At 48.1% G+C, this 14,772-nt stretch overlaps 1 protein-coding gene across 6 annotated transcripts in view; it reads left to right on the top strand.

Moving 5' to 3' along the window:
- Window positions 1-363: 363 nt before the first annotated feature.
- Window positions 364-14,772, top strand: part of GRIA3 (glutamate ionotropic receptor AMPA type subunit 3) — a 267,210-nt gene continuing 252,801 nt past the window's right edge. Inside the window, exons 1-3 of one of the 6 annotated variants that reach the window (XM_081792968.1) lie at window positions 364-604; window positions 1,265-1,391; window positions 2,580-2,738. In XM_081792968.1, the coding sequence (XP_081649094.1) occupies window positions 1,283-1,391; window positions 2,580-2,738 (268 nt within the window). In that variant the 5' untranslated portion in view covers window positions 364-604; window positions 1,265-1,282. The other 5 variants (XM_081792967.1, XM_081792966.1, XR_014136764.1 and 2 more) reach the window with 5 other exon arrangements.

The raw sequence follows: 14,772 nt of genomic DNA, 5'->3' as shown, positions 1-14,772 counted from the left end.
GGACAGTTTCCCCCAACCTTAACTTTCAATCCCCACCCTTACCCTAGCTCATTCCCACACCTCTCTCCTCCTTTGGCCGGTGGGACTGAGCGTCCTTTTCATTAACCTTTTAGTTACCACTCCACGCACACACTTTTCTACAACCCCCAAAGCAGTCAGCCCCACACTGCCCATCACTGCCCTCTCCCCGCCGCAATCCCAGCTCTGCACTTGGGCAAGGGGAGATACTCGCCTCTCAGGGCCGTGGGAGTGGAAGGGGGGTTGTTCACTCGCCCTCGGAGCTCTGCTGTAAAAACTGAGCGGCAGGGACCAGGCATGCGCAGCAAATTCGGGCGCATTGTGATGGGAACTGCCTCTCCGAGTCTCTACAAAGACTCCGGAGTAACCACTAACGGCCCCCCCAAGACCCCCCTTCTTAAAGACAGACACACAAACGCAGAGGCAATGCAGCTTTTCTTTCTTTTTTTTGAAGGGCCAGTTGCCGCTTGTAAGGCTAGTTCCACGTGAAGACTAGTGGATTTCAATCGATCCCATCTCCGGTGTTGACAAACGCCAGCGCCGAGGCTTTGCAGTCCGGGGCTGCAGTTTGCAGTGGAGCTAAACGGTGTGCGGCTTTAATTCCACGTCAGATCAACTTTGATCAATATCCCCCTACCGGCCCAATTGGAAGAGCCCAATTCACCGGCGCTGAGCCTTTTCGCTCTTTCCTTCTTTTTTCCCCTCTTTAGACCCACCATCTTCTGGGGGAAGAAAAGTCTCGGATTTTCTTTAGAATTTCTTTTCTTTCTTTCTCTCTCTCTCTCTCTTTTGTTTCTTTGGGTTTTGTTTTGTTTTGTTTCTCGGTGTTCTGTCTTTTTTGTTTTGTTTGGTGTTTTAGGTTTTTATTCTCTCTCTGCCTCTCATTCTCTCTCTCTCTCTCTCTGTCTCGTAGTGATAGGGAGAGAGATCGCTTTGGCGAACAGAGCTTGCAGCCAATGAACCCGCCTTCCAGATTGGTGTGAAGACAGAAGTGAGGTGGGGGGCGGGGAGGGGGTGTGAGAGAGCCTGGGAGCGAGAGGGAGCAAGAAAGGGAGAGAGAGCGAGATTCAGAGAGAGAGAGAGAGAGAGAGAGAGAGGAGGCGGTGGAGGAGGAGGACTAGTGTGGGGTGGAAAGGAAGAGTGAGCGAGAGCAAGTTGAGGGGAGGGGGTGTAAGAGCCGGCGAATTCTTTTTCTTTTTCTATTATTATTTTGACGACTCCTGAGTTGCGCCCATGCTCTTGTCAGCTCCGTTTTAGGCGTAGCATGGCCAGGCAGAAGAAAATGGGGCAAAACGTGCTCCGGGCGGTCTTCCTTTTAGTCCTGGGGCTTTTGGGTCATTCTCACGGAGGATTCCCCAACACCATCAGCATCGGTAAGCGAGAGCAAGCCGCCGGCCGGGCCGGGCTCCCCTGCACCCGAGACCCCTGCCCTGGCGGGGCTGCCGCGGCCGCGGGTCCCGGTCCTGCACGGCCCGGGGAGGGGACCGGGGCCGGGGACCGGACAGGATCGGAGGGCACCTGAGCCCCCGGAGAGCCGGCGGGTGTGGGGAGTGGCGGGGACGGGAGAGGGGTCTCCTGGGGCTGGGGGTGGGAGCGGTGGGCTGCCGCGTTTTGCGAGCCGAGCGGAGCAGGGGAGGCACGCAGGAGGCCGGGAGGCTGCAAAGGGGCCAAGAGTCGCGGCTTTTCGGCTGGCTGCTCTGGACTTTGCCATGGCGTGCGTGCCGCGGCTGGAAGTTGTCCCAGGGTGATGCCGCCTGTCTGGCCGCGCCAGGGCGCCCCGTCCCGCCTGTCCGCCTCCCGGAGACCGACCGGCGCTGGGGGAGCTGGAAGCCCACCCTGGAGCGCCCGGACCCCGGGCGGCCGCCGGGGCCGGTGGCGGATGGGGTAGGAGGCGGGGGCTGAGGCGAGGAGCGGGCGGCGAAGTCACGCAGACCACGAATTCATGAATTGCCGCTGTGTCTGGCTGGAGCCCGGCTCCTGGGCGCTGGGAGAGAGTTCTCTCGGCTTCTGTCTTGGATTTACAAGTCCGGAAGTTAGAATTGTTGCCATTACTGAACCAGACCCCTGTATTGTCCTGGGGGAGGGGGGGGGGGAATGGCTATGGGGAACAGGACGGGGCAGCACGGGGAATGGAATTGTTTTTCTGCCCAATCCTTCCCGTTGCACCAGGAAAAGATGAACCAGCTCGTGGAGATGGGCGTCGGGGTAGGAGGTGGGGCGGGGGGGAGAGAAGTGGAGAGGAAGCTACTGCCTGAGAAAAAACCAAGTCCCGATGTTGGTTCCGTCGTCCGACTCCAAAGCAGCCCCTTCTCCCGTCTGTCCCCTTTCCCCCTTCTCCCAGCCTCTTCTTTTCCTCTTCAAGTCAGGAGGAAAACCAGGTTTCTCTTGGCCAAAATTTGAGTTCACAAGAGTCTAGAAAGACACACAGGTTGAAAATCAATAATCACCGCACAGCCCGGTACCATTGAGAGATATCGCCTGTCTGTAGCGCTCCCCAATTTCTAACCGGTCCTGGGGGGGGGGGGGTGCACAAGCCAAATCTCGGTTCCTTTTGCTTATAGGTGGACTTTTCATGAGAAACACGGTGCAGGAGCACAGCGCTTTCCGCTTTGCCGTGCAGTTATACAACACCAACCAGAACACCACGGAGAAGCCCTTCCATTTGAATTACCACGTAGATCACTTGGATTCTTCCAATAGTTTTTCTGTGACTAATGCTTGTAAGTAGATCTGCTTTTCCTCCCTTTGGGACCTTGGGGACCGCATTTGTATTTTGCTTGTGGGACTTGGGGTCTGCGTGTGTGCTGTGATTGCCTCAGTAGACGTTGTACGGGCCCTAGTCAATCCAGGTTTCATGCGACCTAAATCAACTCCATAGGATCCTGCTGAGGGACTTGAGGTAGGGCACAAAACTCTGTTGTGAATACTGTCAGATGCGAAAGTTTTATTCCCCCCCCCCCAAACTGGCGTTCCCTCCCCCACACCCTCCCCCTCCCCTCTTTAGGCTGGAAAAATAAAGAAAGAAAAAATAGCATGGCTGTTCAGGGAGATTTCTTCAGATGGGATAAAAATAAAAAGAAACCTCTTGATTGAGTTAATTCAGGATGTACATTACTTGACTGATAAAGCTAGAGCCTGGCTGTAGGAACGAGCTGAATTTGACAATCGCCTAATGTTTAGGAGCCAAATATGAGAAATTCTGCAAACAAGTGACCTTGAGGCACAGATCAGGCTGGGTTCCCTGGCCTCTTTCTGTCCTATAATATCACCTCTCTTACTGTGAGAGCTCTGATAGGAACTGATAAGACAACAAACTCATTACAAGTGATGAACGCCTGGCAAACGGAGGGGAAGGGAGAAGACAGTGCTCAGCTTACTATTTGGAAAGCTACTTCTGTCTCCTCTAGTGTTGTTCACCCCCTGATTCTTAAGGCCCACACAGTTCTTAGAGCAAAAGGTGGAGGGGGCATACAGCTGAAAACCTGAATATGAAAAGGGAGGAATTTCATCAGCCCCAAAGCTGTTTCTGAAATATCTAGCTGTGCTCTGTGATTGTCCCTCTGGAAAGGGGACATTTTGAGAGGCAAAACCATGGGATCCCAAATGACCAATAGCCTGTTGGACACAGTTTTTTTCTTGAATGGAATGTTTTATGGGAAAGACTGATGGTTCTTCATCTAAGCTGATTTTACAAAGTTTTCACAACAGTGAGGCTGATGATGGCATAAATATGTTTTGCTTTTATGGCTGGCGTAGTTTGGCATTTGGAATTTTTGAATTTTATTTTAAGAGAGAAATGGTATTTGGTTGGTTGGGTGAAACTTTGCATATAACTTCCTTCAAATTCTTGTGTCTCAAAGGATGTGTCGCTTCCAAAAACTGTTGTAAGGGTCACCAAGGGCACAGGTTCCTTGGGTTTGAAGACTTAGGTCAAGGGGATGGGGTGAGGTACTTTGAAGAAATGTGACACTTATCAGCTTTAAGAAAATTTTAGCTGAAGGTACAGATCCTTATATGAACATGTTCTGAGATACTCTGTATTTGACATTCATTGGCTTTCCGACATTGACAAAAATAGGAACTTATTAATTCCAGCTAAGTGTGAAAGTTACAAAATGTCTGTCTATACTTTGCATCTTATTTCAGTAATCCCAGCCTGTCGCTACAGCACTTACAACACACATCTGACTCTTAATCCTGCAGCACTGTGATCTTGTCAAGAGGCTGAATCTCAAATGCAGCTTCCTAAGTATCAATTAGAACAGATTTAAAGCCAAATACATAAAACTAGCAGGATTTACTATTAATAATGAATAATATTTACTTCAACTCACTTTAGTGTCTTTCCACTGATGAGGACTGGGATAAGAGTGCCAACTGACTTCTTAGGAATGATTGATTTCCAAGGTTTTTGGTCCTGTTTTTCTATGGTCCAGTCAGATTGACACCCACCTGCCCAAGGCCATGGAACCCTACCAGGGAGCAATAATGAAGTGATCCTTGCCCTGTGAACAGCTCGGTTTGAGAACAATCTAGGCACTAAGTCATTCATATTCATATCAGTGTCGAGGTGCATTGATGTCTTAACCTCCCAGGCAATAAAGGAACAACCATGGGGTAGGAAAAGAAACAGAGTGACCCCCGTAGCCCCCAAATCCACAGCACTTCCGTTTATAAGCTTACAAGGCTAGGTTATGTGGGATAGTGGGTGTGGCTCACTGGACAACAAGAAAGACAAAACAGTGACCTTGCTCTTAGTTATGCCAAATACACATATATGCACACAAAGACACACACACAGGAGAAATATCCAGAAACCAGTGATGTGTACCCAGCTGCCTGTTGCACTCTCAGACTTTACAGCTCAGAAGACAGAGGAGGAAAGCTACCATCTTCTCTGGTCCCTGAAACAGTTCCTCTCTGAATGTCACAATCATTGAATGGGGGCCAGATCTCAAAGCTGTCTCCGGGCAGCTGCTGCCTAGAAGCTTAGTATGAGAAAGAGGACTAGTCCAACCACAGGCCGATAGTCTCTGAATGCTGAAAACAAGCATTTCAAGGGGCCTTGGAATCCCTGGAGGTGTATCTCATCCCCCCCACCCCCCCCACCCCCGCCCTGGCCTGTGGCCTTAATTGTTCTTTTTCTCATGGAAATAGACATACTGGCATAACAATACTAGTTGAGTATCGGGGCCTGGCAGGGACCCCAGGTTCCAGTCTTCCAACTGACCGCACTATTGTACGGAGGAGAAACCCCTAGCTTTTTTATCCTGCCCCTTCCTGGAGACCTAGGAAGAATTCAAGTAAATCCCTGATGAGTCCAAATCTGGTCAGTCACCTCTCCTATCTGGTTCACTATGGAACAGGATGGCAAAAATTAAAGGAACTTGTCCCTGTCCCCATTCAGAATTCCTAGTTTCAGCCTATCCTAGCACTAGAATTGATTTCTTCCCATGATAGTCCCTTCATCCCCAATCGTTGGTCAGGCACACACTTTCCAGGGCAGAGGTATGCAGGTAAACAAACACTGAGAGAATAAACAAAGGGTAATGTTTTCTGGATGTGTCCCTCCTCTCCTCTCTCCCTCTGCATCCCCTCCCCCAATGTTTCCAGGAGGCTTCCTTGCAATGAGTCCCAGGCATCAGTTAAAGACTATTCTTCACCAGTAACCAATTTTTTTTTGCACCACCCCCAAGAGGTTTACTTAAGACAGACTCCAACTTCGCTCTATGTCTTAAGAGGCCAGTAAAAGCCTCTTTGGCTTTGAAGGGTGGTTCATTTGGGGTCTCAGTTCAGAGGTGAATTGAAGTGTATACAAAAGCCTCCTCTGTTTTGGAGAACATGTTCCCATTTCATAGGAATTCATCGAGTTTGCAGTCTTATTTTTCAGTTTAGCTAGATGACCCCAGAAAGAGGGATGGTGTGAAAATCATGATTTGAGGATACGTGCATTCAAACGCACAAACAGGGGCACCCTCACACCCAATCAGTATATATGAAAAGAGATGTGCACACACATTGTGAGTTACATGTCTGTTCTTTAAAAACCAAATTTGATCGTTCTAGGGCTTTGGGGGATGTGGTAATACCAAGGGAGGGCCACGTCTCATTTGCGTAGCTTTGCTGCCCCGGTTCCTCGGAACCGCCCCCGATTCCCTTGAAGTCCCCTCCTGTGTCTTGCTGCTGTGCACTTGTGGTGTGCTCCACACGACATCGCCCCAGCCTCTGCAGTGTCAGCTCATTAGCACACAGATCTCATATTCCCTCTCCGCACTGTCATTGCAAAAATTGCTGTTGTACACCTTTACAGCCAACAAATGTGCTCGTGGATTACGCACTGTTTGCAAGAAGCAAGGAAAAGGCAAATGTAACCTTAAAGGTTATTCACCACGGAATTGTGCTCTAAACGCATTGGCTTAAATAAAAATCTGTTGATGGAGGCGCAATAGTGATAGTGGGACTTGGGAGCGCAGGCTCTAATGGAGCCCCAGGCAAAATCCCTTTGGCTGCCTAAATCTAACTCATCAGCTGCAAATTTTTATTCCATTAATTTTTTCTCCCCAAGCCCTGTGAAATATACCTGCTGAGAGCATGCTCCTTTCATAACTGAGCGCGTTTCGCTACCAAGTGTACTTAGCTGAGACAGGTTTCCGTCTCTTTGCCCACAGAGTCACAATCTAATTATCTAATTATTCTAATTGCCAGGATCCATTTAACTGTTTAGGCCCGTTTGGGAAGGCAACGTGTCCCCTATCTGATTCTCTGCTCTTTGGTGGGGTCTGTTTTGTTTTCGTGTTGGTCTTTTTCACGTATTCTCTGGAACCAGGGCGAAGACCTGCTCCAGTCCTCAAACAGATCTTCATTATACTAACCAATGTCGACCGCTCCAGCTCTACCTCCCACCCCTAGTTCCCCCTCTTTGCTGCTGTCCCTGTCCTCTGTCTGCTGGCCAGTCTTCAGTAAGCTCACTGGCTTAGCTCACCTCTCCGCCCCTCTGGCCAGCTGGCTTAGCCCACTGAAGCACGGAGAGGTCGCCTCCGTGATGCCAGTCAAAGACTTAAGTCACCTTCTCACAAGGTTTATTGTGGGTTTTTTTTTTAATCTATTTTTTATGTGGAGAGGAGGGAGGAAGGTGATGCTGTTCATTTGGGCCATAAAAATAGATGGCAATCAGCAGGCTGTAAAGGTGAGTTTCCAGCAAAGTGTACCACCTCCCCTAGAAGGCAGCTTCCTGTTGATCTACTAAGTGGGGGCGGGGGACGGACAGGAAGCGTTTAAGAGGAAAGAACAAAGAAAACTATTGTTCTCTCTCTGCGCTCACAGCCAAAGGAGCCACGGTTTTTCTTCCTCTCAGCAAATTGAACTTTTTTCCTTAAAATGAAAACTAGTTTTCCACATCCCCCACTTCGGCCTCTAGCTGAGGTTTCTTTAAACCTGCATCTCCATCCCCAGCTCCCCAAGATTGAATGAGAATAGTGGGGGGCTGGTTGGGATTTTTATTCTCTGTTTTTGGCTCCTGATGTATTTGTTTCAAGATGTCATTATTATGGGTAGGCAGAGGTGATTGGCTGCTTTTATTTTAACGGACTGGAAAATAAATGAAGCCACCCAAGCGTTGTTATCAGTCTTCTTTTGTGGATAAGAGATTTGTCATTCTTATATGGTGGGTTAAAGGATTAAAAGACAACATGGATTTTCAGAGAGGGCCAGAATTTTAGAAGATAGAATTCGTAACTTTGGGGGAGAGCGTAAACATGCTTGTCCAGATGATTTAACTTTGAACTTCTTAGCCTGAGACTACAGAGCTATCTGAAGGGCCTTTCACACAACTTTCTGTCTTCTCTGAGGGTCGGGAATATATCTACCTACTTTTACCTGGTCCGTTACAGTAAATCCCGTGTTGAGTTTCTTCCTCTGGCTTTGATACTTTGGATCTGATTAGACAAAATGTCCGCAGGAGGGTGCAGTTAAAACCCTAGGTGGGGGCGCTGGGTGTTCTTCAGCAAGAGCGTAGGAGTTGTGCAGACGCAAAAGGAACCCCCTGCTCGGGAAGTGTCTGGGCTCCAGACGTAGAGCTACAAATAGCCTCAGCCTGTGTGTGGGATGAGCCTTGAGCTAGGGCAGCAACCCCCACCCTCCGAAAAGGGGTTAGTACTTAGCAAAAGGTGAACACAAGACCGAATTTGTCCTGTTTCACACTTCCGCCTTTTCTTCTCTTGCCATAATTTCCCCATCCTGCTCTGTGTGCCTAGCCCACACCATTTTGCCAGTCCCCGGGTGGGCCCTGATTCTGGCATCCCATCCCCAGTAAACTTACCTAGCGACTGTTCTCCGCTCCGGACTTTTCCAGACCCAATGCTCCTTCTCTGTCAGAATATCTCTGTTCTTGATCCATCCTGTTGAGGGCCTGTACTCTAGGGGTGACAGCATTTTATCTAATACAGGAATCTAGCTGAAAGTGGCTGATAAGGGGTTAGTATACCTAACAGGGGAATATTTGCTGCAAAACCAGAGACTATGGGAACCATAATGCCTCAGTTTCGAGGAACGAAAGATACTCACATGGGCGTGTTACTGGACATGATGCACGGGGTGGCTGTTCACTCTACCCAAAGCAAAGATCAGCTGGCCCTGGTCATGGAAGACCTATGTGCAGACTTGCACATAGTAGGTTCGGTGTAAGTACACCCATGGCACGGGGCAGGTGCAGCTTCAGCATGTTGAACTTGGCCTTGGGGAGCAGCCACGGTTCGTAAGGATTCGTTTTATTAAAGAAGTAAATATATACAGCCTTTTTCATGTCAACCATACCTCAATTAAATGGTCTGAAAAAGGGTAAACTTTTTATATGTACTACCAAAAGAAAAAAAAAGGAGGCTGCTGTAGAATCCAAAGGTGCCTGCGTGGGTGGGCACTGCCAGGAGATGTGCCCGCATGAAACGGAGGTCCGAGGAGGGGACAGAGGTGGTGAGGAGGCCGAAAAGTCTCATCCTGCAAGTTGCCTTTCCCTGGGATGGCACGTGGAATGCCATGATTACACAGCAGCATCCCCCTCACAGATGCGAAGTGGTAGCTCTGGAGGGAGGTGGAGAGGAAACACAGCGGGTAATGACCCCTTAACCCTGTGACACACGGTTCGGTCTAGAACAGCACTTCTCAACCTTTCGTGTATGCACCAGTCATCTGGGAATCTTGTTAAAATGAAGCTCCTGACTCAGTAGTAGGTCCCCGGTAGGGTCCAAGAATTCGCATTTCTAGCAGACTCTGAGGGAATGCCAATGCTGCCAGGACTCAAACCACTTTGAGTAAGAAGAGACCAGAGCAGGGAGACTGTGATTACCCAAGAAAAAAGGGTCTGGCAGACAAGCTCTTACTCAGATCTGTTCCTCTTTGCCTTCCAAAGAAGGTTCTGTAAGGGACGCAGCTGGCCCATTCTGGCTCCGGGATGTCCCTATCATACTCCCAACAACCCTGTGTCCGTTTCAGCCATGTCTATAGGCGGCAGGATTAGATGTCTGATGACAGCGTCTACATAGAGTTGCTTTTTGTGGGGATTTGGAAGACACTGGAAGGCAGGCTGAGAGAGGAGGCAGCTCATGAGCCAGGATGACAGAGTCTTGGCTCCTTGCCACACCCCAAAGTGTCCCTTTTAAGAAGCAACCTGCCCGAGAGAGTTAAGGTTGGCATGGAGTTACAACTGCCTTTCCACTTTGCTTCTCTGGGTCTGCTCTTCAGCTGTCTGACTTCCCTTCAACGGGGTGAGAATCCAGAAGTACACCACAACCCGAATTCTGCCCGGTTCCCTAACAACTTGAAAACTCGACTTCATTTTTGAGGCTGGTGCCAAGACCACATGGCGAGGTAGAGGGCAGGAAAGGGAAGTGATGTCACTTTCCAACATATCTAAGCTGAGGGCTGTTCCAGGGAAGTCACAGGAAGCTTACTCAGTGTCATTTGAAGACTGCCAAATTTTACCCCAAATATTGCCCCCCTTCAGCAGTCTGCCATTAGTCTGAAATTCCACAAACTCATTCATTTGCGTCACCGCACTTAGGCCTGTGCAAGCATGCTAACTGAAAGTGAATGACTTAAATCCTTATCAGCCATTAGTATTTCAACCAGAATTCTTTGATCAGGTTACCACCTATTATTACCTGGAAGAATCCTTAGAGGAGGTTTTCCGAGACAGGTAAGTGGACCAAAACAAGACTCCTTCCCAAGAAAGTGGGGCATCAAATGGATGGTGGGCATTCAGGGGGCACTGAGATAGTCTTGAAGTTGAGGAAGAGTCCCTCAAATACACTTCACCTATTTTGCAACATTTGACTTTCTCCATGGATAAATTCTGGTAGCTTACTCCCTAAGATTTTTTAGTTGCCTTTGACCCTTCAAGTCGCACCCTTTTGATAGTGGTGGGTCTGTCGTCTCTTTCACGAATGGTTGTTTGCTGCAACAGATGATCTCAGCCTCTAGATTCCCCACAATTACTGTGGGATATTTTCGGAAGTAAAACCAGTTTGTGATGAGGGATGGTGAGGATTTTAAAAACCCTTTTAAAAATGCTGCAATCAAAAATAGTTCTCTTTCAATTATCCATGATTGGCTGATCTACCTTGCCAATTACTCATTGCAACGGGGGCCTCATTCTTGCAGCTGCCCAGAAAGGGATCAGGCTACCAGCAATGAATGAGACAGGAAGGGATCCGAACCCAGCTTGCAGAGGTGTAATTGTGCCCACGTGGGTGTGGGTCTCTGAGTGGGTGAACACCTTTATACATGTAAGGTAGAAAGGCTGCCAACATCCACAGTCAGCCAGAACCTGTTACAGATTCTCAAATATTCTTCTATTTCACGATTTCCAAAGCTACTTGTTGGCTAGCTGAAAACAGTATTTCTTGAGTTGGACCACTTGCATCAGAATCACCAGAGATGCTTTTTAAACACACGGTTTGCTAGGTCACATTCCAGATGTTTTAAATTAGAAAATATGAGGATAGGCCTTTTTTAAAAAAACAAAACGAAACAAAACAAAACACAAGCTCTATGGGTGATTCTAAAGGACACTCAGTTTGGGAATCACTAGTTTCATTGGCCCTCGTAGCATAAACAGAGACCTATGGATTCAGATAGCACATTTGTTGAGGACCCACTAAGCACCAGGCTCTTAGGTTCAGGCACGTTCACATACGTTACTTCTGTGAGTAAGTGAGGGGCTGTTGGCCCACGCAAGCGTTAGCGAGAGGCTCTTGAGTTGGAAATCCAAACTTGAAAGGACTCCAACTAGCCTCAAGTCACGGTCTCTGAGGTAAACAAAGCAAAACTGCTCTTTGCAATGGTTTTCTTTTTGACAGTGCTGCTTCTCTTCTTTGCTTGTTAGCTCACGACTGGTCCTTAGCTGTGCCATAAGCTAGATGTCATGGCAGATGCCAGCCCGTGTGTTCACAAGCAGATGTACCGCGGTTTATATGTTATTCATTGTGCTATCCTTGCTATCAACAAATCTAAAACCAGGGCTATCATTACACTAATAATAATAACTATCATTCACGGAACCCATACCATGTAGACCACATGGCATTAAGCCTTCTACCTGCCTGACCTCATGGAATCATCACGACATTGCTAGAAAGGAGATACTCTCACCTTCATTTTAGCGAAGAGGAATCAGGTGGTTCACAGTCTACATAAGCAACTGGCTTCAGGTGACACAGGTAGCTAATTAGTGAAGCCAGGATTCTAGCCGAGGTATTTCTGCCTCTGGAGCCTGGACTCCATTTCAGCTGGGGTGGGAACCTCAGACGATTACAGGGGCCAGGTGGATGGCACAAATGTGTAAATTGGGCCAGGTGTGGCATGGTGGGGCCTGTGGCAATCTGGACAGTCCATGTCCCTACCTGAAGACACTCCTATCCAATTTTTTAAAAAACTGGGGACCAGCAAAACTGGGCGAAGGTGAGTCTCTGCCCCCTGCGCTACACTATCCCCCTTCCTTTAGCTCCAAAGTTACTCGTTGAGGGAAGTTCTATTAACTCCTAGTTAAAAGTACTGAGAAAACCAGGAGCACCTGGGTGGCTCAGTTAAGCGTCCAAATTAGCTCAGGTCATGATCTCAGTGCGTGAGTTCAAGCCCCACAGCGGGCTCTGTGCTGATGGCTCAGAGCCCGGAGTCTGCTTCGTTCTGTGTCTCCCTCTCTCTCTCTCTGCCCCTCCCCCACTCGCTCATGCTCTCTCTCTCTCTCTCTCTCTCTCTCAAAAATAAACAAGACATTAAATTTTTTTTAAAAAAGGTACTGAGAAATCCAGAAAATCTCTTTCTCACAAAAAACCTAGTTGACCATCTCCTCTTAGCGTGACGTCAAGATACCTCAATATGCCAGAACTTTCTCTCTTCTGTGCACATACTTACGGTCCTATGTGCATATACTGTATATCCAGTGGCCTTTCACGGTTGACCAACCTTGAGTAACCTTCCTCCGGGCAATGCTGAGGCCTGCAGCAAGAGCAGAAAGCTCGCACAGGGTCATTGCCAAGTGCCCCGCCGGTCAGAAAGGCACTCCGCCGGTCAGGAGGTGCTATAGGGGAAACGGCTTAGATTCTGCCAATGCAAATCCCAGGTCCACAAACGGGAGGTCACCGGGTCAAGTGGGGCTCTGCCAACAATCACCCAGCGTAGGAGCTTCCCATACACCCCAAGACAGAGGCTTGCTAACTTTAGACCTGGGTCCAAACTAGAGACGTATAGTTCGTTGTGTGGAGCCGTAAATTGACCTAAGCCAATCAGGTCACTCAAATCATTAGGTATGTTTTGTCGGATATCAGTAGCTTGCAGTAGTTAGAGGGAGCGCTATAGGTCTTCTCCCCATAACCTCACTATCAGATTTAAAAAGTAAGCCTCAGACAAAATTCTGTTTCTCATTAAAATAATAGCAGGCAGGCATAAAAATAATTGGACAGCCTCTTCCGTAGGCTCAGTCAAGTCCAGCTGCCTCTCCTGTTAGGTGCTCCGACAGCACCTTGCACGGAGGTTCACCTGGGGCAGACAGACAATATTCTAGTGGTGGGTTGCAGGTACCCAAGAATCCTCATTAGTGGCTGCCCCCAGGACTACTTATGAATTAAGTCCAGGGTACCATTTGTAAGGAAGAACACTATAGAGCTTGTTAGATTCTTATGTCTTCTTTCTGCTGGTTTGGGAACACCTCTGCCATATTTCTAGCCGATCAACATATATTGAACACCACTGAGGTCACCAATGAGAAATTTAAAGCTAATTTTAAAAGCCTCTGGTGTTCATTAGAGACAAAGATACCCGAAGTGCTTGTAGAACTACTTCTTGACTGGAATTTTCAAATGCTAGATAACCACACCTGCACTGTGTATTTTCCGGTAAGAGTAACTGACCCCCTTAAGGGTGTAGATTCAGACTAAATAGCCCACATCTACACCACACAATTGATGTTGAAGTCTTATAGAGTAAATTACAGAAAACCTAACATTTGAGATACCATATTTCTTATGGCCCTTGGAAAGGAGTGTATGCTGTAGGGGGATTAGCAGTGTAGCTCTCGGGTTGTGGTTTTTATCATTGGTAAAATGGGGAGGTTCTTCTGGATGATCTCTAAGGAGGCTTCCATTTTTGACATCCTATCATTCAGTCTTGTCTAATTTCTAGAAATTAGTCACAGTCTTCTAGTCACAGTCTCACTGACATTTCTCACCTAGGAAAGATCATCCAGAATGAAGCCCCTCAAATTCTTTGTCTACATCTAGAAATTTCTCTTTATATTGATCTATTTTCTGGCTTTACAGGACTACCATAAAACTATTAAATCCTTGAACCCAAACCAATAGAACCAAAACCAGTGCTCCTAGCCAGTGGTGGCCTCTCCTTGCTTACCATCTCACCTCTTCCACTTACTAGCTGTGAGACCTTGGGGCAAGTTCACTTAACTCCGCTGTGCCTCAGATTTCCCAGTTATAAAATGGGGGTAGTAATAGTCTTCACCTCATAGGGTTGTGGAGAGTGTCAAAATGAGACACTTTGTAAGTCCACATAAAGTACTTCAAATAGTGCCTGGCATATACTGGATATTATTATTATCAACATAATCATGAGTTTAAAATCCTTTGAGCTTTTAGTCCTGAAAACAGAAACCTCTTATGACCTCGTGTCCCTTGACGGACCAGATTTCCTTCCTGAACAGCCACCCCAGTCTGAGCCTTTCTATAGTGCTAAGCTCTTCCCAGAACCCAAAATTCTGTTTTCCTGCCACGAAAGCCATCACAGCACCCCTTCAGATCACTAGCCCCCCACCGTGACCCGCTGCATCCCTCCACCATGCATCCGGACTTGCCCGTCCAGTGCGTCTCTGGGGAGCGACAGCTACTCAGATGCTCTGTGGTCAAAGAACTCAGAGATGCATTTTTCTGCATAATCTACAGACTAAGGGTCCAAGGGAAGACCTGGAGTCTTTTTTCCCAAACGAATGGGATTCTTTGCCTCCAAGTCCATCTACTTCCAATCACAAAGATGAGTCATCCTTTCTGCTCTTTTGTGACGGCGCGTTGTGCGAACAGGACACAAGTAGTCCCCCTGACTTTCCAAAGGCCCAGGAGGCATCCGTGAGTCTCTCAGAAGGAAACACGTGGGCCACTCTCCCAGGGGGCTGGCGCTTCAGCCAGGCCCTAAAGCTTCTCTTAGACACGGGGCTGCCCGCTGAGGGATTCAAGGAAAAGCAGCAAGGAACTGCTCAGG

This window comes from Panthera onca, chromosome X (genome assembly GCF_046562875.1).
Source record: "Panthera onca isolate mPanOnc1 chromosome X, mPanOnc1 haplotype 2, whole genome shotgun sequence".
Classification (NCBI taxonomy): Eukaryota; Metazoa; Chordata; class Mammalia; order Carnivora; family Felidae; genus Panthera; species Panthera onca.
The sequence above is the reverse complement of the archived record's forward strand: the minus strand, read 5'-3'. Positions and strand labels throughout refer to the sequence as shown.